At 39.5% G+C, this 25,378-nt stretch overlaps 1 protein-coding gene across 1 annotated transcript in view; it reads left to right on the forward strand.

Moving 5' to 3' along the window:
• The first annotated feature begins 1,078 nt into the window (after positions 1-1,078).
• Positions 1,079-25,378, forward strand: part of LOC128545973 (uncharacterized) — a 42,736-nt gene continuing 18,436 nt past the window's right edge. The window contains exons 1-3 of the mRNA XM_053532428.1: positions 1,079-1,623; positions 3,244-3,492; positions 24,358-24,410. Coding sequence (XP_053388403.1) covers positions 1,449-1,623; positions 3,244-3,492; positions 24,358-24,410 — 477 coding nt within the window. The 5' untranslated portion in view covers positions 1,079-1,448. The remainder of the gene's footprint in view (positions 1,624-3,243; positions 3,493-24,357; positions 24,411-25,378) is intronic.

The raw sequence follows: 25,378 nt of genomic DNA on the forward strand, positions 1-25,378 counted from the left end.
CCCTATTGATTTTAAGGTCAGTAGGTCAAAGGTCAAGGTTTACAGTGACCCAGAATATTTAAACCGTTTCCAGACAATAACTTGAGAATGCTTGGGCCTAGGATCATGAAACTTGATAGGGAGGTTGGTCATGACCTGTAGATGACCCCTATAGACTTTGAGATCTGTAGGCTAAAGGTCAAGGTCACATTGACCCGGAACAGTTAAACCCTTTCCAGACAATACCTTGAGAACGCTTGGGCCTAGGATCACTAAACTTGATAGGGAGGTTGATCATGACCAGAAGATGACCCCTGTTGATTTTGAGGCCAGTAGGTCAAAGGTCAATGTCACATTGAACCAGAACAGTCAAACTTTTGTTTACAGTGAGCAAATAATTTCTGTTCCTTGTGCAATTACTGAATGCATCAAGGGGGGCATTTCGTGTTCGACGAGCTCTTGTTTCCATGAAATCACTAGGTCAAACATATTTACACTGTTATGGTGTGTTTCTCAGGTGAGCGACCTAGGGCCATCTTGGCCCTCTTGTTTTATTTTAGAAGATAACATTATTATAATGTGGCATATATCTGCCACGAGGTAGCTAGGTAGCTATCACAATAATACTTTAAACTTTTTAAGAAGTTTGTGCATTTTTCTGAAAAATATCAGCAAAATATAAAATTTTCTAGATACTTTAATTTGTTTCCTAAAACTATTTTAAATGTTGTGTTTGATATTTAATTTTAATACGCCCGAAGGGACGTGTTATGTTATGGTCCTGGTGTACATCCGTCCGTCCGTTTGCAATTTCGTGTCCACTCTGTGACTTGAACCCCTAGAAGGATATCAAAGAAACTTGACACAAATGTTCACTACACCAAGACGACGTGCAGTGCACATGTTTTGGATGTGTCATTTCAAGGTCAAGGTCACACTTGGGGGTCAAAGGTCATATGAGTTTGTTTCGTGTCCGCTCTGTAACTCTTGAACTGCTTGATAAGAAACTTGGCACAAATGTCCACCACACTGAGACGACGTGCAGAGCGCTTGTTTCGGATGACTGGCTTCAAGGTCAAGGTCACACTTAGGAGTGAAAGGTCATAAGAGTGTGATTCGTGTCTGCTCTGTAACTCTTGAACTGTTTGAACGATTTCAAAGAAACTTGGCACAAATGTTCACCACACTGAGGTGACGTGCAGAGCGCATGTTTTTGATGACTCGCTTCAAGGTCAAGGTCACTATTAGGGGTCAAAGGTCCAGTTTTTAGATGTATTTTGACATAACTTTACCTGGTAAGAATTTTTTTGTGGACTTAGAAATCTTTTTTTTTTGGAATTTTTTCTTTTTTGTTGTTTCTGTCCTTTGGGCTTCAACAGTCAAGTTCTTTAAATTTCGCTGCCATCCTCTGCTGTAACCCTTCGGGCATATATTGCCCCGCTTGGCGGCGCTCTTGTCTGTCATGAAATATGAAAACATCAGTGAATGATGCTTGTGGTAAAACTTTCTCTACTGTACATAAAGGACACCTGTACTTAAATGTGTTCATTTGTCTTAATTTTTTTAAATTTAGGAAAACGATGCCTATGATCTTGATCATGTTAGCTGCTGCGTTTGGAAGATCTACTTACAACTTCATGCAAAGTAAGGTCCTAAAATATATTTGATAAAGTAGGAATAACTGACTGTCAATTTTATATGAATATCAACCTGGGCCAGTTATTTATGTTCATAAAATTGAATGTCTATTGAAAAAGATATGGCAGTTTGGTTTTAGTGTTTATGATGTCATTTACACACTACAGTATCATTAATTTAACAAATACTCTTTTTTTTACTCACCAGAATCAAAGGGTTCAGGTTGAGATATATGTGATAACATTTTTAGCTCACCTGTCACATAGTGACAAGGTGGGCTTTTGTGATCACCCTTCGTCCGTCGTCGTCTGTCTGCAATTTCTTGTGAACATGATAAAGACCACATTTTGCAATCAGTTTTAATAAAACTTGCACATAACTTGTATTGGCGTAATAGTTTGGTTCCTTTCAAAAAATGGCCAGTTCCCATCATGGGTTCCAGAGTTATGGCCCTTAAAGAGCCAGAATTTGCTATTTTGGCTTGTTAATACAATAGAGACAACATTTTGCAGTCAATTTTAATCTAATTTGCACACAACTTGTATTGGCGTACTATCTCGTTTTTTTCCGAAAACTGGCCAGATTCCATAATGGGTTCCAGAGTTATGCCTCCTTAAAGGGCCAAAATTTGCTATTTTGGCCTTTGCAGCCATATAGAGACTTCAGTTATGGTTTGATTTGATACAGATATCTTTAACAAGAATTGATCTTGGATTCCATGATGTCCAGGTTCCAGAGTTACAGCCTCTGATTGACCCCTGAAAGAGCAAAAATTTGTTAATTTTTGCCTTGTGAACACGATAGAAGTGACATTTAACATTGGAATTTAACCACACTTACACACAACTTAAGTCACAATAGGATCTCAGTTCCTTTCGAAAACCGGAACCAGATTCCATCATGGGTTCTAGAGTTACTGCCCTGGAAAGGGGCAAACTTTTCTATTATGGCACTTCTAGCCATATAGAGGTTTCATTTATGCTTTGATTTGATACAAACTTGCACAGAATGTTTATATTGATGATTTCTAGGCCAGATTTGAAACTGGGTCATGTGGGGTCAAAAACTAGGTCACCAGATCAAATCAAAAGAAAAGCTTGTTATCAACCTAGAGGCCACATTTATGACCCTGTCTTCATGAAACTTGGTAAGAATGTTTATCTTGATGTTTCCCATGCCAAATTTAAAACTGGGTCGAGAACTAGGTCATCTGGTCAAATCAAGGAAAAGCTAGTTAACACTAATGAGGCCACATTTATGACCCTATCTTCATGAAACTTGGTCAGAATGTTTATCTCGATGATTACTAGACCAAGTTTGAAACTGTGTCATGTGGGGTCAAAAACTAGGTCATTCTCTCAAATCAAAGGAAAAGGTTGTTAACACTGTAGAGGTCACATTTATGACCTTATCTTCATGAAACTAGGTCAGAACGTTTATCTTGATGATTCCAAGGCCAAGTTTAACAGGTGAGCAATATAGGGTCATCATGGCCCTCTTGTTTACTTGATCATTTTACACCAAAATCAACCAGTAGCATCTTAGTATGTTTTTCTCTGATTTTTGTCCAAATGGTTTTCCTTGGGCTAAAAATACAAACATTTGTACATTTGTTTAATATTTCAGATGAAGAAAAAGAAACCAAATGTTCAGTGTATAAGTACATTAGTGCAGTCTCTAATACTACAGGCAATCACAGGCTGTGCTTTCATGCCATTGGTAGTACCAGTGCTGGTAAAACATCTTTATTCCTGACATTAAACAGGCTTGATGTGCTAACTGAATTATACAAGATGCCCTTGCAAACTGAATCAGCCAAGAAGGTGTTGTTAACTGAATCAGACTTTAGGCTATTTCAGTTTATGACTTCAAAAGGTATTTATTAATTTGCATGAATTTATACAAAGAACACAATGCATGCTGCATATGTACCTGAAATGTAAGGTTCATAGTTCTATAGCATTTAAATATCATGCGATATTTCTTAATAGGAAAATAGTTCTAAACTGCAAATATATTTTTCAATTATAACAAAGAGATTGTTTTTAGCTCGACTATACGAAGTATAAGGAGAGCTATCCTACTCGCCCCAGCGTCGGCGTCTTTCCGCGCCCCCACCTTGGTTAAAGTTTTGGTGCACTTTATCTTTTTTCAACTCGTCTCTGTAATTACTTGATGGATTTGATTCAAACTTGAAATACTTATTCCTCATCATCATCCACATCATCTGACATAAGGGCCATAACTCTGGCACCAATATTTCATGAATTATCCCCCCTTTTCACTTAGATTTTCAGGTTAAAGTTTTGACGCACTTTCACTCTATCTCTGTTATTATTGAATGGATTTGATTCAAACTTAAAATAGTTGTTCAACATCATCACCCACATCATCTGACACAAGGTGCATAACTCTGGCACCATTTTTTCATGAATTATTCCCCCTTTTTACTTAGAATTTCAGGTTAAAGTTTTGGTGCACTTTCACTCTACCTCTGTCATTACTGAATGGATTTGATTCAAACTTAAAATAGTAGTTCAGCATTATCACCCACATCATATGACACAAGATGCATAACTCTGGCACAGTTTTTCATGAATTATTCCCCTTTTTACTTAGAATTTCAGGTTAAAGTTTTATGCACTTTAACTCTGTCTCTGTTATTACTGAATGGATTTGATTCAAACTTAAAATAGTTGTTCAACATCATCACCCACATCATATGACACAAGGTGCATAACTTTGGCACCAATTTTTCATGAATTATTTCCCCTTTTTACTTAGAATTTTAGGTTAAAGTTTTGATGCACTTTCACTCTGTCTCTGTTATTACTGAATGGATTTGATTCAAACTTAAAATAGCTGTTCAACATCATCACCCACACCATATGACACAAGGTGCATAACTCTGGCACCAATTTTCATTAATTATTCCCCCTTTTTACTTAGAATTTTAGGTAAAGTTTTGATGCACTTTCACTCTGTCTCTGTTATTACTGATCGGATTTGATTCAAACTTAAAATAGTTGTTCAGCATCATCACCCACACAATATGACACAAGCTGCATAACTCTGGCACCAATATTTAATTATGCCCCTTTTTGCTTAGGATATACTTATATAGTGTTTTGATACATTTTATCTTTACCTCTCTTATTACTTTAAGTTGATATTTTTGACATAGACTCAGGCTATTGTGCAATATCTTCATCCACAATTGGAGTCATTAAACACTCCAGTGACAGCTCTAGTTTCCTCAGATGTGCCCAGTTTCACTATCCAGCATCGAAATAGTCAAGTGCGCTGTCTCCTGTGACAGCTCTTGTTAGCTCACCTGAACTTTGTTCAGGGTGAGCTATTAGTATAGGTGGATGGTCTGGCGTCCATCTTCTGCTGCCCTGTGTCCTTTGTCCTGCATTAACACTTGTATTTGAATGTTTTCTCCTCTGAACTACTGGTCAGTAACATCCTGATCTTGACCTCTATCAAACTTGTTCAAAGCTAAAAGCAAGACTAGGAAAACCATTAAACGGCATCCACTTGTAAACAGCAGGATGGATCTTCATCTGGTCTGTGACATTGTTATAATGTTCTCTCCCAACTGTCTTCATATAGGGGCAGTTGATCCTGTTTATGGGCTGCTAGAGATAAAAAAGAAATACCTTTAAATGACTTCTTCTCATGAATCGCTTTATGGGTCTTCATTAAACTTGGTTAATAGCACCATTATAAGGTCGTCTCCAAAATTTGTTCAAATTGTGGCACTTGCCCCTTTCTAGTGGTCACTCGAGCTTAAAATAGAAAAAGACATATTATGTTATACCCCGGTGTCCGTCTGTCTGTCCGTCCGTCCATATATCTGAGCAACTTAAATGAAAGAGATGGCCATCTAACAGTAAAGAGAACAATAGCTTCAATCCGTTAACAATAGATTATAGGGCCAGGGATCCCTATAGCCCGGCTTTTAAATCCAAAAATATTTGCCGAACCTTGCACATTTTAGTAGAGACTTAAGATAATACATTCCTTAAAGAAGAACACCAGAAGATAAATTCTGGATATGGAACACTCGAATCAGTCAACCATGAAAGCCTGGGCAGACTGTTTTATGACGTCATCTTTAGGACTATTGAATTCGTAAAAATGATTTGATCATGTACGGGGCCTCCGTGGCCGAGTGGTTAAGGTCGCTGACTTCAAATCACTTGCCCCTCATCGATGTGGGTTCGAGCCTCACTCGGGGCGTTGAATTCTTCATGTGAGGAAGCCATCCAGCTGGCTTACGGAAGGTCGGTGGTTCTACCCGGGTGCCCGCTCGTGATGAAATAATGCACGGAGGGGCACCTGGGGTCTTCCTCCACCATTAAAAGCTGGAAAGTCGCCATATGACCTAAAATGTGTCGGTGCGACGTTAAACCCAACCAAAAAAAAAAAAAAAATTGATTATGTACTGCAACGTTTAAAATTTTATCGCCCTTTTCGAAATTTCTAATAATCTGGTGACAAAACAATTTGGCTATGTAGAGCTTCTCAAAGTTACATTATTTTAAGAAATATCAAAGAAATGTTACTTTTGGAATAATTTGTATGAACAGGGATGAATTATCTAAAAAGACGTATCACATTTCTTAAACTTTACCTACTGTTTTCAAACAAAGACAAATTTTTTATAAAATAGTGTTATAAAAAAGAGGAAACATTTGTTCATAATCAGATTACCGTATATCACTTCAGAATTCTTCCGACTATAAATGCCTTTTCAGGTCATTTTAAACTTGTCCACACATACGGGAGAGATGCATCATATTTGCTCATTCTAAATGTTGTATATTTCTTTCTTGTGGATACGAACTAAACCTCGTATTTATGTAATAATCAATTCATACGTAGATCTTAATTTGAATTACCGGTAAATACTTTTCTATACTTTTGCAGCGATATATTACTTGATATAACATAATGAAGAACAATGTGGAGTGGTAAATTTCATGACTATTTTGCAACAGAGCTAGGCTAAGGGATGGCATATAAAATGCTAAGAAAGGCAGACCATTTCTAATTGTTAAAAAACAAGAAACATATATAAAACTGAATGCAGAAATATTCCCTCAAAGAATACTTGTAGGGATAGGTCAGAGAGATTTTATTAGTAGATCTACCGTGATGTTGTATGACAACATGCACTAACCAAATCTTCTAGCGTCATACTACTTTTTCAAATACGTTTCAAATTACTACATGCACATATTTTTACTCATTTAGAAAAGTATATTGTTAGTAAAATGTCAAAATTACAGCTAATTGAAACATGAAATATCAAATACTTTTATTTACATCAATGCCTCAACCCATTTAGAAGCTGCTCAATAAAAAACTTAATATATTTAAGTATCTAGCTCATATTTTATTGTTTGTTGTAGTCATTTAGAACATTTGTTTAGAACTCCATTTTTGAAATTGGCATGTGAAATAATGTTCTGACACGAACTAAGGCAAGTTGATCCCGATAAGGTAAGATATCTGGAAAGAAGGTGTGTTGTGTGTGTGGTGGGGGGTGGGGGTGGGGAAGGGGTGGGGTGAGAGAGGGGGGTACTTTTCCGAATATACTTTTTAACTGATGAATAAAACTGAACATTTGCGCATGTTTGAAACGACTTCCTTACTAAATTTCATTTTTTGGGGTGTGTTTACCTGTTAGAGATACATTATTCTATTATATAAATTAATGAGAAAAAAATGTATGATTGCTTAATGTTTTTTTTCTTATAGTGTTGCGACTTTGATCTAACATATTTATATCAGACTGCATTTCACCAGTGAGATGATATACTGTGCTAGTCTGTCGTACATGTATGACTGTAGACAAAATATTTATAAATGTACTTTTACATATGTTTTTAAGCCAACAAAGTACATTACAATTTGGACAGGCTACCTCATTAGTATATGTTAAAATTGCTTCTGCATTATAAACGATAAACCTATGTACCATTGCTATGACTTTACATAAAGGTGGAACAGTTGCAGTATGGTAAATGTGTATGTTACTGGATGTGACCAGTGGGAAAACTGCATTGTGACACCACATTAAATCATTTGCTGTTGGGTTCCTGAGAAGTATAACTCCCAAAATATGTAAAATTAGACTGAATATTTCAATTAGTAGTTATAAGATACACATCACCATCGTGGTTTACAAATTTATATTTTTATTTAAAGCGCATGTGAAGACTACCGCCTTCTGTAAGCTAAACACGTCTATATGTTTCATATCCAGATGTGAACCGCTAAACCAAAGTCTATTTCTTAATGAAGGGAATGTAAGATGAACATCATTAGCATTTTTACACAACTTGGTACTCTAAAACGATTGCATTTGATGAAATGAAATGAAATAAATAGTTCTACCGAAGTTAAGTGGCTTTCCAAAATGGGGCTACAAATATTAGAATGTTTGGATGTACGATTGCTTACAGACGTCGCGTCATCATTCTTTTGTGATTGCACTAGACATTAGTCTAAGACACTTTCATGATGATGCATGCTAGTATAAATATATGCCGTAAATTGAAAAGTTTATCTATAAAAACAGTTAAAGTAATGCAAAACTGAATCAGTGTAAACAATGTTAAAGAAAGACAAATAAAAATGTGCTTATATGATATAAATAGCAAATTAGCAGTTTCCATTTTGGTATGTACTACATTGATGCATGTGAAATACGCACCCCTTAACATTTTAAACATGAATATATTTAGCTGATTTTTATTTAACGCTATGACTTTAGACCTTTAGGATGATAGGTCAGTAACAACTCTGTAAGACTTTTTCATGCTTTGTGTGATTAAATTATGTTCTGGTGTCAATTTTCTTTCAATATAAAATATTCATTTGTCAGATATAAATACAGGTTGATTAACGTAGGAAATAAATCGCGGCTTAGTACTGTTCATTTAAGTATATTTTTAATTACGTTAGTTTGCAAAAATATACAGAATGATACACACATCATGCAGTTACAAAGAGTAAAACAACTTTGTCAGATTTATAGAAACATTTACTTAAAATATCACACCCGTGTCTTTATATAAATCACGCTGTTAAAAATATCGCATTTTAATTAGATATATTAAAAAACATTTTGGTTCAATTCCAGCGCATCTGAGCTCTGAACTGTGATAAATCAGGTGAAAACCACCAGACAGCCTTCTTTATTTTTATTCTTACATGGTCTTTGAAATGTTATGATAAAATTTTGTTGGGCTTCATTTATCCAAGTAATAATAAACTGGACGTCATGCCACCATCTGATGTCATAATGGACTTCATACAGCTGTCTTACCAGTCCGCGCGTCAACCGTTGTTTATCGCAGATTCTAACACAGCTGAATTCATTTTCCTAGCTGATTATTGTGTATTTTTATAAATCAATACATTTTCCTGACGTCACAATTATTACGTCAGTCGCACAGGAAAAGAAATCAACACAAAATAGAAAATAGGCAAATACTAGCATTTGATGGATGTCGTCAAGGATGTACTTTAAAGTCCTTCATAACGTGTTAGAATCAAAATAATATATCAAATTTAGTGATTTGCTCTTCATTGTTTGTCATCTGATGCGTATTATTATATCACTCGAGCTACGCCCATGTGATATTAATTCTTATTTCTTAAATAAATAGAGATGGACTCCTTTCTACTTTGTTGTACCCCCCGACAACAAAGTTGTAAGGTGGGGTATACTGGTTTCAGGTTGTCTGTCTGTCAGTCTGTCTGTCCGTAGACGCAATCTTGTGCGCACCATCTCTCCTTATCCCCTTGACAGAATTTAATGAAACTTCACACAAGTGATCAGTACCAACAGTAGTTGTGCATGGGGCATGTTAGGTTCTTTTAGAAAAAAAATTGCAGAGTTATGGGACTTTGTTTTTTTGTTACTATACTATATACATAGACACAATCTTGTGCGCACCATCTCTCCTCATCCACTTGACACAGTTTAATGAAACTTCACACAAGTGATCAGTACCAACAGTAGTTGTGCATGGGGCATGTAAGGTTCTTTTAGAAAAAAAAATTGCAGAGTTATGGGACTTTGTTTTTTTTTGTTACTATACTATATACATAGACACAATCTTGTGTGCACCATCTCTCCTCATCCACTTGACACAGTTTAATGAAACTTCACACAAGTGATCAGTAACAACAGTAGTTGTGCATGGAGCATGTTAGGTTCTTTTAGAAAATAAATTTGCAGAGTTATGGGACTTTGTTTTTTTGTTACTATACTATATACATAGACACAATCTTGTGCGCACCATCTCTCCTCATCCCCTTGACACAATTTAATGAAACTTCACACAAGTGATCATTAACAACAGTAGTTGTGCATGGGGCATGTTAGGTTCTTTCAGCAACAAAAATTGCACAGTTATGGGACTTTGTTTCTTGTTAACATACTATGTACATACAGTCTGCATATGCAATCTTGTGTGTGCCTAATATACCAAACCCTTGCACACAATTTAATGAAACTTCACACAAATGATCAGTACCAACCCTAGTTGTGCATGGTGCATGTTACATTCTTTTAGATAAATATTCTGCATATTTACGGGAGTTTGTTTTTTGTTACTATACTGTATACATACAGTCTATATACATACAGTCCACATAATTATGCAATCTTGTGTGCGTCAAATTGCAATGTACTGTGTCAGTGCATGCGGGAGGTACATTCCTCACCTTTAGTGATAGCTCTAGTTTAACTTGTAACCAAATCCAGCTGTGTCAGAATGTGCAATCTATTTAATGATAAATTGCCATGAATGATTCCACTCAGTTATTCTTTTTGAGACCACGAACCTTTTAAACTAAATACATAATGCCTGGATACTTGTAACTTACCAATATTATAACACATTAATCACGGTAATGCGACAAATATGCACAATGTATTTCAATTTACTGATTACCTCCCTTTTAATTGCATAAACTGATTTTTTTTCTTCAGGAAAATGATATATTCGATCGCGGATAATGTCACAAAAGTGTAATAAGTGTTGTTTTAAGGGTTTTTTTATTGAAAAATGAGTATAATTTTACATATAACATTTTACGGTAATTTTGATAAAAAAAGAAGGACCGATAGCTGTTTATAAACCACAATGAATATTTTTGTCTTTTTTCTGAAATATATTATTTATTTACATTATTTCAGTTCTGAATTCCTATAAAGATAAATTATATAACAATTTTGTCAGGATTCATTAAAAGATATAACTACTAAGAGCATTTTTATCAAAATAACGGAAATAACTTGAGAGTAAACCTGCTTTTAATACTATAAATGGCAAGATATTGTTGCGCGCTAGTGGGGGCACAGGGTGGGGGGGGGGGGGTGTCGTTGCCTCGCAGTGTGGGGAATAGGTGGAGCGGTATTAAATAGGGAGTGGCAGTGGTTGCCTCAATAATGCTCGGATTTTGCCTCCTGTATCCTATCGAAGTAATCCGTTATGCCCTAGGAGTCCTCCTTTTACATGCACAATATTTACTAAGTGTCCGGGGCTAGACTGGTACGGTCCACCAGGGTGAGATTCCAGGTTCAAGGCTGCAACCGGTATCCGCTGTAATCAGCCCTTAACTCCTATGCCATAGCCCAGGTGTTCCTGCTCATCAGCCGTTTGGGTGTGGTGTTTTAAAATGGACTTCAGTTATATACAAAGGCCAAATATTTTACTTAGCGGATACAGGGGAGTTAACCTATAACTAATTACTACTAAAGATGAGACAACACCTTTCCACTCTTAACAATTTTAATTATTTTATTAACAATTTCAACAAGAGCATGTATCTGTATCAGTGGCACATACACTACCTTAAACCTATATCAATAGCATATACACTACCTTAAATTTATTAAAATACCCCTGATTTTCTCGAAACCCTACCCAATAAAGTACCTTACAAAATACCCAAAATTTGCAACCTTTTGACTTGTCACTATAAAATTTTCTGTATTAAATTAAAGCATCATTTTGAAAATTTTTAAAACACTAAAAAAAGAGAAAAATTTACTAATACCTGTCTTGAAAAATCGTTTAAGGAATTTGAAAATAAAACAAAATTTACTTAGTAGTTAAAAATAAAAATGCAAACCTTGTGTCAAACGTCACAAGATAAAAAAATTGACCTATTTTAAAAACCTAGAGGAAAAAAGCCCCAAACCAAACTCAAAAATTTTCGTGCCCCCAACCCAAAAAAATTTTCAACTGAAGCCCCTGACACAGCGAAACCCGAATTTTACCCAAGACCGTGAAACAGACCCCGTGTGCAGCAAACGATGCATACGCACACTGCGCTGATTTCCCAAAAATGAAACACCAGTGCAGCGCTGCTGCCTCAACCAAAACAACGCAGCAAAAATGCAGCCCGAGCACCGCACAAAAAACCAAAAATACTACACGGACGATTATACACGGGTTTAAAAAGCAAAAATTAATATAGAAAAACCCCTTATTACGCTTTTGCAGTTGGGAAAGGTGAGCCTTAATGTAAAACACAATTTTTTACGTTTCTTAAACAACGCACATAAGAGACAGTTTTACCGGTAGCAACAAACCCGGGAAGTATTAATCCCGCCCCCGCCCCCAGCAAAAAAATAATTTAGCTAATATTATGGGAAAAAAATTGAGATTCACAAGAATATTTTTGAAAATTACCGGCAGGAATACAAAAAAATGATTAACTACCGATTCTAAAGGGTTTACATAAATAGTAATCACAATACATATGGGCGGTAGAAAGAAATCAAACAAATGTACATTTTTTACACTGAAGTCGAGTGGTGTGTTACCGGGGAGGCTAGAGATCCTGGCGAAACGATGAATTAGCGGGGTTGAACAAAATTTAAAAAAGTAAACTGTAAAAAATTTGTGGGGTTTTGCCAGTAAACTCAAAAAAAAATAAACAAAAATAAAATAATAAAAGAATCAAGCTGAAGGGAAAAACCGAAAGTGAAGTAAACAGGAAAACTACCAAAACCCAGGTTTACATCACCCCCCGGGGGTTCCCACACGAAGCACCCCCTTTTCTGCATTTAAACTTTAAAAAAATGCAAAATTTGAACTAGAAAAGTAAATCAAAAAAGGGATCTGCAACCCTTTTAAAATTCAGTACAAGGAAACCCAGACCCTTAATTTAAAAAACAATTTTAACATTTAACAAAAAAAATAAAATTGGTCATAAATAACACAGAACACATACAATACTAGATTTCCCTGACCAATTTTCACATTGGCACTTTGATTCTCGTTTTCATCTTTAAATTTGCCTTTAAATTCTTTTTAGGTAAATTTTGAAAAAATCACGCTCGGAATTCACTAAATAATTAAACTGTCATCTTTTTTGTTTTCCTTTTAAAAATCATTTCAACGTGAGTTCTACTTAAATTTTACTTTCAATGATAAATCCCCGGTTACAAGTGTTTTTTTAAATTTCACTATTTTTTCACCCCGGTAATATTTCAGTTCTTTCACATTAAAAAGAAATTTCAAAAATGCCATCATTTCTGGCTAGGAATGTTTTATACTCTGATGGGAAATTCTTTCATCTTCTGACTAAATGCTTATTGAGATCACATGTTGCGGAAGATTCTAGGATTCCACCCCCGGGTTTTATTAATAAAACTTTAAAATTATGTTAATTTACGTTACAGTTACTTTCAGTTTTTTTGGTATGTTTAGATTCTTTCCCACTGACAAAAGTTTTGGACTTTTTCCCTTTCCACCCCAACCTGGGCCCTCTTCCCCCATCGACTTGGGCTACATCACTTTACGCCCTGCCCCCCACGCCAAAGGGCCACGTTATCCGAGCCCTCTCCATTCGTTTTGGGGAAGCGCAGCATCACCATGTCTTGGTAAGATCCTCAATACGCCTCTGTTTGCGGTGACAGATGAGCAATTTTTTCCCCCAACCCCTTTTAAGGTTCGTTAGGCGAGTCACTGCCAGGATAAGCTTGGGGTAAGGGCGTCTTTTTGGGCTAACCTTGTTTGCGTACCCAAGGAGGGTTGGACGGAGCAGGCGAAAAAGACTGATCTTCACCCTGACCAAAAGGGGCCCTTTTATGTCCTCCACCTCCTCCCAATGTCCCCAAGAAATTTAAAGGGGTGTCCTTCTGACCTGCGGTTTTTTCAACGGTTTAAAGTAGGAACCCCGGAACTATCACGCACGGGGGATTTTGCACAGAATCCAATCCAGCGAGTAAGGTATTTTAAAAAAGGGGACGTAGCAAAAGGACAGGGAAAGAGACCAGCCCGAGAAAACTGAGAGGTGCATTTACTATGGGTTAAGCTGATGTGGGGAGCACGGGTCGTCCTACCAAACTGGTTCCAAGCCCAATGGTGTGAGCGGTTTTACCTGTGCACTTACACCTATCGCCTACCGAAATGTTGCGGGGTGATTTGTGTAAGCGGGAAAAGACTCCCCTGCGAGGTAACCCTGGCAAGGGGGTCAAGGGGTCGGCGCCAAGCCCTTAAACGGGCCCCACACTCCGCTGGCCTGCCCTGCCCGAAAATCACGCCCCCGCATTGGGGATAACCTAAGGTCAATTTAAAAATTTTTCCAAAAAATTGACTCAGGTTCAACCCTCATCATTCCCAAAAGTTTCAGGCATGACCATATATTTTATCTGGTAGCTCCCCATCCTTTTAAAGTAATGATAAAACCCTATACGGGAAACAAACTGGATGCATGCCACAAATAAAGGCCCGAAAACACCGACGATGCTTAAGTAATAAAAAAATGTTTAAGCCTTTAAATTAAAACCGGGATTTTTTTCTGTCGCCAGCCACCCCGGTTTTTAATCAAGCCTCCACCATGGGCCGCCCCCTGAATTGGGTTCTGAACCCCGCCCTGGAAAAACCATAGCACTCCAAGAAGAATTCATATATATGTATATATTTTTACCACACTAAAGTAGACCCCAGAAAGCCTCAGTATTAAAAACCCTTTCGCCTGTAATTGTCGCCCTGTCCTTTCGCGCTCTCAGACCATCCTCGCCCCAACACTCTCGCCCACACACCCCTCTGGTTGTCTCCCCTCTGGGCCAACCCAAAAAGTCCACCCCCTCCACTGGTACCTTGGGGGGTTGAAGTTTCCCCCAAAGAAGGCCGTGCCACCACCTTGTTCCTGGCACCGACAGGTTTTTTCGGCTGTGCAGCGTGCTTCCCAACGGGCCCATGGTATGCACCTGTTTTGGACATAACGTCCCAAAGAAGGGAGCCTGGTCCAAGGGCGGGGTTCAACAAGGGGCATCTTCTATACCTCCAATACAGCATCTTCGGCCCCGCCACACGTAGACGTGTAGGCCTCCTCTTTTGGGCGTCGATTCCATGACAGCCTTAATAGACAAAAGGGAAACAACTTTTACCAACGGAAATTTTACCTCGGGGACCAGGGGAATAAAAAGATTCGCTTTTTACCATGAAAAAGTCTAAAAAGGGCTACCCCTAGTAGTTTTTGTTCCAAAACCTCTTATCTGTACCTGGTAGACTAAACCTTTACCTACAACTTCATGACCTAATTTCCTTACTAAAAGACTCCCCTACCACACCCCTGCCTGTTTCCCAAATCACCCATAGAGCCTTTACCACTTTGCTCTGAACCCCCCCATACCTTTCAATTTGTATGAGCCCTCCTCGTTCCCCCCGGTGAAATCTGTATTCTGAATGTCACAGGTGAGGCCGTGCACCACAAAAAAGGGCCCCAAAAATCCTTCTCTAGTTGGGGCAACGCCAAACCCTTCCTCTTTTCATGAAATAACCACCACACATACCCCGATAATAGTGAAAGGTCTTTATGTCGTACCGGTCCTTACTCCCTTTGCATTAAATTCAGATAGCGCCGCGCTCTCGTGCGCCTTAAGCACCTCTCTCTTATTGTGGACATGGGCGCTTCAGATTGGGTCGCTGTCCCTCAATACCTAAACCCCAGGTCTGCTGGCTTTCTAACCTCCCGCCCAGACCTCATTTTGGCTTTAATTTCCCGTGACTCCAGGGTGAGGATCTGTAGCTCCACCAGACAACCCAGATACTGTCCCACTATTTTGCTCAAAAAAGGGAGGCCTTATATCTTAATCGACTATTTTGAACCTCTCCACTGGCCATTCGCCTTTGGTTTCCCCTAGGTGTGGTTCGGTTTTCCCGACTGAAAAGCTTCAAAACCCCTTTAAAAAATTTTTACTTTCAAAAGTCTACCAAATCTGAATGAACAAAGGGGCCCCCCAACGTGAAATAAACTCATTTGAAATTTTTTCCAGCGCACGACTCAGCAGCTCACTGCCCCGGAAAGCACCTCCCCCACTTTGTAAAATGGTCTAATACCATGACTACCTTTCCCATTTCTGTTAGGGTAGGGGAAACCCAAAGGTTTCAATAGCCACGGCCCCAGGGGGGCCCACTTGGAAAGTGTCCCATTGGAGCTCTCGGCGTTTTCGGGGGTCTGCATTGCTGAAAACATCGAAAGCCCCGGACATGGAGTTTAACACATCTCTCACTGAAACCAATAGTATTCTGCGTATCCGTATTTTGTCTTCTTATCCAAAGTGACCAGCTAACACATATCGGGGGCCTGCTTTTAATTTTGTTTTTTATTCTTTTGGCACAATCATTGAGGTAAAATCTGTACCATTTTTTTGAAACCTCTTAAACAAAACACCATCATGCAGAAAAAACGACCCCCCAAAAAACCCCAAATATCCCTTTGCTGTGGACCTTAGCCCACGTGTATGATCTGGCTTTGAGCCAGCCCCAATGTTTGGGGAAATCACCGCTATGTTGAGTCAGCCTCCTTCGCCTTGCCCCCTTTCGCAGTTACGGTCTCCAACCAGGCTTAATCTTGGAGCCCTCCCCTCTGTGCCCGCTTTTACTTGTACATCGTGCACTTTCGTTTGTTGCCCCCTTTGGCCCAAATTTGCCTGTGGCGGGCCCCCATCTTTTTGCCAAAAGAATTGTTTCCATTTCCCGGCACTTTTTGCAGGGACCGCACTAAAAAGGTCCGGGGTCAACGTTGCTCATCAAAAAACCCTGGGCCTCGCACCTGGAGGGGCATCACAGTGAGATTGGAGTCGCCTGGCCTGTACTGGATTGCGAAATGGTACTCTGCAAGTATCCTATCCACCTCGCAACCCTTTCCGTTAGGCCTTTAAAGAAAAGCCAACCAGGGGCTTTGGGGGTCAAAGCGCCTGTAATTTCCCCCTAAAAGGTCTCCTGAAATATTGAACAAAGTATACCACGCAAAAGTTCCCTTCTTTTAACATAATTTGCTCGGCCTGTTTATTTACCGACTAGCATAGGCAATCCCCTTTCCCGACCCGGACTGAAAATTTTGACAATTCCCCCCAATTCCAAAAACCCAGCATCACATCCAGATAAAACTCACCCCCTTCATTACGGATGCATGATACAGCACCATAAGCTTCGCTTTCAAGGGCTCAAAAATACCTGACAGCTGGGGTCCAATGAAAAAATAACGCCCTTTTTTTCACTCCAAAAGGGGGGGCAATTTTTTGCAGTCTTTCCCTAGCGACGGTAATGATCCGGGCGCAAAAAAGGCCTTCCCTTTTCGCCGGTTGGCCGGGCCAGTCAGCAACCTTTTCTATGTTCATGGGGGGTTTGGGGGCACGCCCCCCTTCGACATATGTGTCCCAAAAGGTTTCTTGTCGGGGTAAATTGCACTTTTGGCCCTAATTTCAGCCCCCCCCCCCCACCTTTAAAGGACCTCATCCCACGGCTCAATTTCGCTAAAATCAGCGTATAGACATGATTCATCAACATAACTAGGCATATGCCCCGGAGATCCTGCAAACTACTCCCTTGTCCTTTGGAAGTCTACTGCTTTGCTTAATCCAAAGGGGACCTGGTCATCTCAAAAAGGCCATATTTTTCATGTGAATGCGGTTTGGGATATCATCCTTTTTTAAGGGGATTTGAAAAAAAACCAGAGGTCAAACAAAAGAGCGGGGTGTCATTCCCCCCACTGCGTCAAGCAGTCCCCTTACCTAGGCAGGGGAAAACCTCTTGTTTACCAGACATTCACCTTCCTGAATCTACACAGGGCGAACAGCCCCCGACTTCTTTCCCGACAAACCAAAATTGGCTGCCCAAGGGATTGCCTTCGAATGACACCTTTCTTTTAAGCCCCTATAGCAACTTTTCCTCGGCTGCAAATGCTAAAGGCACACGCCCCGGCCTCTGTTTGTTGGTGCTGCGTCACCCCTGTCGATGATGCTCGGGTCCTCCGTAGGCCAAAGTCCCATTTATCCTTGGGAAAAATTTTCACCGCTTTTCAAAAAGCTCCCCCTCTGCCCCTTTTTTTAACCATCTTTCCCCCTGTGCCCCTTTTTAAAGTCCCTGCAAGTGAGCTGGCACCCCCCCCACCCAGGCTTCACCTCTTTTGGACAGCACAGGGCCCGCTCTGTCCTGCAGGGCCCCTCCGGACCCCGGACAAATTGCCATCCCCAATCGTGCTCTTTTCTCACCCAAAAACATCACGATTCTTTTCTACTCTCAGCCCCGACGTGTGGTCCCGCTTTAAGGTCACATCCATGGAAAGGGTTTAGTACCCCACCTTAATGTCGGACCATTATTTATCCACCAAATGGAGGCCATTACCAAAAAAGTACGTTCTTTTAAGCCTTACTGGTTCAACCAAAAAATTTACTATCTCTAGCCAGGTCACAAAACGTTGCCTTCAAAAAAACGTCCCATAAATTTCCGCCCCCACCGGGTAAAAGTATGTCATCAAAGACAGTTACTTTCTAGCCCCTTGCCCCCCCTACTGTTGCATGGTTCTCCCCCCCATCCAACCAAACCCCTTTCTCAACAGGGAAAAACGGTCCCCTTCCCCCCATCAGAAAATCAATCCTACACGCCTCATCCCAATATCGGCCACCATACTTCTGTTTTCCAAACCCCTTGGCCCCACTTCATGTGAAAACCCCGCCTTTCCCCCAAATCAGAATTTTCGACCCATCGCTCCCCTAGGTTGCCGAACAAGCTTCGGCCTTTTCCCTTTATCATCTTCGACACTCTTCGAAGCAGTCCTTTGCTGCCCCGTGTCGCTGGAACAAAACCTACCCCTCGATGGCGCCTCTCACATATACACCCTCCACAACCCCCCCTTTTTTGCCCTATTTTCGCCCTTATCTCCATGTTCCTCCCATATTCCGAAAACCCCGTGGCCCTTACTCCTAATTGGGCCGCCCCCTGGCCGCGGAGCTTGTCCCTTGGGGTTTAAAAGCCACTTTCGCTGCAAAACCTTCGGCCCATTGTCCCGCCGGCCTCCGGGCTTGAGTGACCCATTCTCACCGCGCACTCTTTTGAGGGCAATTTTAGCATAGTGCCCCAACTTTTAAGCAAAGCATTCCCCTGCCCATACCCCGGGTTTGATCCCTTTTTGGCCACGTTGTATTTGCCTTATTGAGGACTTCGGCCCTTAACCGCTCAGAATTTGGCAAGCTTTCCTCTTGCCCCTGTTTGCTGGTGTGACCCGTAATTTTTACTACCGCTGCCCGAAAACTAATCCATTGTGCCCTTTTCCCGGGAAATTACAACATTTTCGGTCACACTCTCTAGGGAATCCCCCATCGGTACCCGACGTCTTGCTGTCCTGTGTTTCCTTTTTGACCCCCTTTATTCCTGTTTGTATAAAATTTCCCCCGATAATGTTTTCAACTTTTTTTGGCTCTTTGGAAATTCGACCTCAAAGCGAATTTCCCATCCCCCCGGAGCCCCTCCCGGAATTCCGACCAAATCCTTCTTAGTTCGCCTATCCCCATACCCCTGGGGCCCTTTCGTAAAGCGTTTTTAAATCCGCGGGTATTCCCTCTGTTTTTCCCCCCCCTTTGAAGACCCGCGAACTTTTTCTGCGAAGAAAACCTTTTTTCTATAAAGCGAAAACGATTGTGCATTTAGTTATGAGCTCCCTATAGTCGCCTAAACTCTTTGGTAATTGCCCTAAGGAATGGGACCTGACCCCTTCCCCAGGGAATAATGGTCCGTTTATCTCATCGTCCCAACCGTACCTCTTCCTAGGGCTTCGAACCTTGTAATCCTACAGCCAGTCCTCTTTTTTCCCCTGAATGGCGGCATCTTGACACTCTCCAAAAATTTCATTTTCCACCAGCTTGAAAACCCCTCCCCCCATATCGGGCTACCTGCCCATATTGTTCTAGACTCAGCCGAAATTTTAAAATTGCAATTTCGCCCCCCGAGTCTTGGTCAAAACCCTCACAGTGAAATTTTTGTTTTACGTGCCCCAATTCCGGACCCTTTCCGTCCTGGCATGGTCTCAAAGTCACCTTGACCTGCATTTAAAACCGGGCCGCATCCCATACCTGATGAGAGGGGCCTTCTGGTGTCCACCTGGGCAACGCCCCTTCAGATTTAATTCGGCAACAACGCCCAAGTACCCGAAACTTCATTTAGTACCAAATTACCGGACTGGTCCTGCAATGCGCACCGGGGTGGATGTGTTGGCCCCAGCATCATGTATGAAACTTTGGGTGGACATTTGCAAATAATCCGAAGGGCCCCATGGGCCGACAAAACTACTTCTCATCTGACAGGTCTGTAGGGTACACACCTTGAAAGTTCTGGGCACCCACGTCTGGATCGGCTGGGGAAAAATATCTCAACCGTCATATCAGCGGGGCGGGGCTCTCCATGGTATTGTCTTTCCTTACTAGGTCCCTCTCATGGATCCCCAAAGAATTTTAAAAAATCCCACTTCGAAACCAAAAATTTTGTTGCGCGCTATGGGGGCAAGGCGGGGGGGGGGGGGGTGTCGTTTGCCTCGCAGGTGGGGGAATAGGTGGAGCGGGATAAAGGGATGGGGTGGTTGCCTCAATAAAGCTGGGGTTTTCCTCCTGTATCCCATAAAATAACCGTATGCCCAAAGGGGCCCCCTTTTACATGCACAAATTTACTAATGTCCGGGGTAGATGGGACGGTCCACCAGGTGAGATTCCAATTCAAGGCTGAAAAGGTATCCCTGTAATCACCCTTAACCCTAGCCATAGCCCGTGTTTTTTGCTCACAGCCCTTTGGGTGTGGGTTTTAAAATGGATTCAGTTTTTTACAAAAGGCCCAAATTTTTACTTACGGATACGGGGGTTACCCATAACTAATAATTTCTAAAATGAACAAAACCTTCCACTTTAACAATTTAATTATTTTTTTAACAATTTCAACAAAACATGTATCTGATCAGTGGCACATACACACCTTAAACCTATATCAATAGCAATACCACCTTAAATTTTTTAAAAAACCCCGAGGTTCTCGAAGCCCCCAAAAAGTCCCTTACAAAATACCCGACATTATGCAAAACCCTTTACTTGTACCATATGAATTTTAATTTAAATTAAAGCCCTTTTTAAAAATTTAAAAACTAGAAAATGATAAATTACTAATACCCGTCTTTGAAAAAACTTTATAAGGGAATTTATCAAAAAAACAAAATTTACTTAGGCCTTTAAAAGAAAAAGCAAACCTGTGTTTAAAAAGTCCAGAGATCAGGATTGAACCCCATTTAAACAGAGTTAAAAAAAAAAACCTAACTCAAAAAAATTTTGTGACCCAAACCCAAAAAAATTTTAACTGAAGTCCCCTGGCACGCGACAACCGAGTATTTTTTACCCAAAAAACCTTGCAACAACGCCCCGGGGGGCAGCAAAAGAGCACTACGCGCACGCAGCTGATTGCACCAAATGCAACACCAGTGCACCTGCGCACTGCAAACCCAAAAAACGCGCAAAAAAACCCCCGACTGCACCGCCACAAAACCTAAAATACTAGCAAGTGCGATTTTAAAAAAGGAATTAATATTTAAAAAAATTAATAGAATAAACACCCTTTTAATTTCGCTTTCGCAGTTCGGTAGGGACCATTATATGTAAAAAACAACTTTCTTAGTTCTTTCACCAAAGCACATGAATGCAGACAGTGTTACCCGGTAGCAAAAGAACCGGAAGTAGTTAATCCAGCTGGCCCTCCCGCAAAACAATAACTGTAGATACATTTACGGAAAAAAAAGAGTATTACCAAAGGAAAAACTTGAAATACCGGCAGGGAAAACAAAAAAGATTAAAAACTCGATTCTGCAGGATTTCCAATAAATAGTTCATTACACAAAAAATGGGGGCGGATATGCAAAAAAAACATAACAACATTACATTTTTTACATTGAAGTCGGGTGATGTGTGTTACCGGGAAGGCAGAGACTCCGGCGAACGCTGAATTTGGGAGGTTGAAGAATTTTTTTAAAAAAAGTACAAAATGTCAAAAAGTGTTTGCCAGAAAGCTGCAAAAAAAAATAACAACAATATAATAATAGAAAATCAAGATGGAATGGAAAAAACCCAAAGGAAGTGAACGGAAAAAAACCCTAACCCGGGCTTCAAATTTAAAACAAAACACTTTAAAACCCAAAATTAAAGTTTTATTAAAAATTGAGCGAAAATGACGATTTTTTAAAAAGAAATTTTCTGAAAAAAAATTTATACGATTGTTGCCCCTGACAAGAGAAGGTGCGAAAAGTCAGTGTTCCATATCCAGGTTTATGTTTGACATAACCTTCAATCATTTTATGTTCATGGCTTGTCTCTACTAAAAAGTGCAAGATCGAATGACTTACAAGCCGGGCTACTATTCAAACAAAAGAAAATAACAAAAGAAATGGCCCCCTCCTTCATTTCGGTGGGATGTTCATCCATTAGCAATTTTGTGTCCGCTCTGTAACCCTTAAACCCCTTGAAGGATTTCAGAGGAACTTGACACAAATGTTCACCACATCGAACGCATGTTCTAAATTGCTCGCTTCAAGGTCAAGGTCACACTTAGGGGTCAAAGGTCATATGACTTTGTTTCATGTCCGCTCTGTAACTCTTGAACAGCTTGAAGGATTTTAAAGAAACTTGGCACAAATGTTCACAACATCAAGACGACATGCAGAGCGCATGTTTTAGATGGCTAGCTTTAAGGTCAAGGTCACACTTAGGGGTCAAAGGTCACCACATCGAGATAATGTGTAGAGCGCATGTTCTGGATGGCTCGCTTCAAGGGCAAGGTCACACTTAGGATCAAAGGTCATATGACTATGTTTCTTGTTCGCTCTGTAACTCTTGAACTGCATGAAGGATTTTAAAGAAACTTGGCACAAATGGTCACCACATCAAGACGACGTGCAGAGCACATGTTTCGGATGGCTCACTTCAAGGTCAAGGTCACACAAAGGTCATACCTTCGGGCATATATTGCTTCTCATTGCAGTGCTCTAATGTTTGGTCTTTTAGTCAAAACATACTTGAAACTGAAAATCATTTTGTACTTGGTTTCTTTAACATGCTGTCAGAGTTTGTGTTTGGCGTATGTGTTTAAAAACAGTTCTCGTCTATATAATGTATGTTACGTCTGTTTGACAACAAATATTGTCCGTAAGTATTGACCTGGCAGTCATGAATATTCTGTATGTTTCTGTAAATTTATTTTTGGCACTTGAACCTAAACTAAAAAACCAATACAAGATATACATTTCTTTATCACCAAGCAGTATGTGTAGATATAACTGTGCGGATAAAACATTCAGCTACCAATCCCAGAGTTGTGAGTTCAAGACCTCTGTTTGAACTTTTATTCAACGGTCAGTTCAAGGAACTGGTGTCAGTACATGATAAAAATTAAATCATAAAATGAATACTTCAAAAATGTAAAATATGTTTAATAGAATAATGTAAAAATATCGATAAAATTACACTACATCCAATCCATAAAAATGATCTGAACTTAATTCGAAACCTTGGTAATGTGCGTGGAAGATGTAGAGCTTACCACTACGCCACAGTGCCACAAGTAAACTATATAGGTATTTTCAGAATACAAATATAGCGTGAAATAATGGAAATGCCCTGAAATATGATGAAGACGTCAATACTTGTGGACAATATCAAAATGCTAATTTTTTTTTCACCCTGTTTACTTATTGTATGAATCCTGTTTACTTATTGTATTGTATGAATCCTGTTTACTTATTGTATGAAATTCCAAATAACATCAAAGATGCTTAATTGTTTGTACCAGTAATGTGTAAAACTCAACTAATAGAATAGTTCTAGCTATTACACATGCCTTTTCATTTGCATTTGTGTGTGGGTTGGTTGAGTTTTTGTATGTAAGCTGGTATCTCAGTAACCACTGGTATAAATGGATTGAGGCATTGTACATATGTTCAGCGTAAGGATCTGACATGCAAAGCACAGATTCCATAACTTTATAAATTTTGCCTTTTAACAAAGTTATGCCCTTTATTTGGTCTAGCACTTGCATGTAAGCATAATTGTAATTGATTAAATATGTTTATTCATTCATTTAACTTTTTGTGACATGGCTTTTGGATAGTTGAGAATTGTTGTTAGCAGACACCTAGTTTCTAATAAAATGAATTTGTTAGTAAAGACTGAAAATTGCTGCAATGTGAAAATCTGAGTTGACACAGTTTGGGTTCATCTGTCAGTATTTCTCACTGGTTTCCTTTAAAGCTTTGATATGTTGCTGAAATTATTAGTTTTATACTGACATCTTTATTTTAATATCAGTATGCTACTTACAATCCTTTTGACATTATTCAAGGTTGTTTACTTAAACATGTAATTACTATCACTTACTGTTCTTTTTTTTGTAGATTCTGATCTGGCTCTTGTAACACCTGTAAGGACATTCTTATATGAGCTAAAGGTAATGAATGTGTTGTAATTAGAAAGAAGTAAAGATTTTTTAAAGAACCCTCCCCTCACTTCCAAAACTGAGAAGTATATATATTATTAATTAATTTTTGAAGCCCCTGCAACAGACAATATTTAAAGAAAAGCAATAGCCAGAGACTTCTTGGTTGACGAATATCAAATGCTTGGATTTCAAACTTGAAAGACTCAAAATATGATGAAGGCATAATAGTGGAGTGAATCAGATGGTATCAGTTTCTAACTACACTAGTGTCACAGGTGAGGAAAATGGGCAGTCATTCTGGAGGACGAACCCATACTCCCTTGCTAACAGTGCAAGTGCTGTACCAAATGATAAAAAACTGTGCAGTCAGGGTCTTAAACCAGGCACTACTCATAGGGTGAGTGTTGTACTGACTAAGCTAACCGACAGCCAGATAGAAAACATACATAGATTTGCAAGTGTAAGGCAAAGACATTCAGATGCCTTAGTCTATACAGAGTCTTAGAATGTCACAATGCCTAATATTACACTTATTCTGAGAATATCAGCATATGCATATGCTAGAGGTAGTAAAAACATCAAGTCCTTGATACAGGGTGATCCATAATATATAACATAAATAACTTTAATAACTTTGTTAGTACAATACGTTCCACTTAATTGCATATCGGTTAATCGCATATCCCGGATATTCGCATACGAACTTGAAGCACCGATCGATCCTTATATAATTACCTTTAAAGATTTTCGTATAATTGCATTGAATTTTTAATCCGTCCCGCTTAATTGCATAAAACATTTGGCTAAAAGTCCACTAATTTGGTTGCAAACAGCGATAAAAATGATCAAAAGATGCCGAAAATTTACTGTGAATTGTGAATTACTCTAGCTGATCAGCTGTTTCACGTCGCCTTGGTGACAATCGGTGCGTGACATTAGAAGTGGAGATCAAAGCTGTATAGTTTCCCCGAGATTTT

This window comes from Mercenaria mercenaria, unplaced genomic scaffold, assembly GCF_021730395.1.
Source record: "Mercenaria mercenaria strain notata unplaced genomic scaffold, MADL_Memer_1 contig_124, whole genome shotgun sequence".
NCBI lineage: Eukaryota > Metazoa > Mollusca > Bivalvia > Venerida > Veneridae > Mercenaria > Mercenaria mercenaria.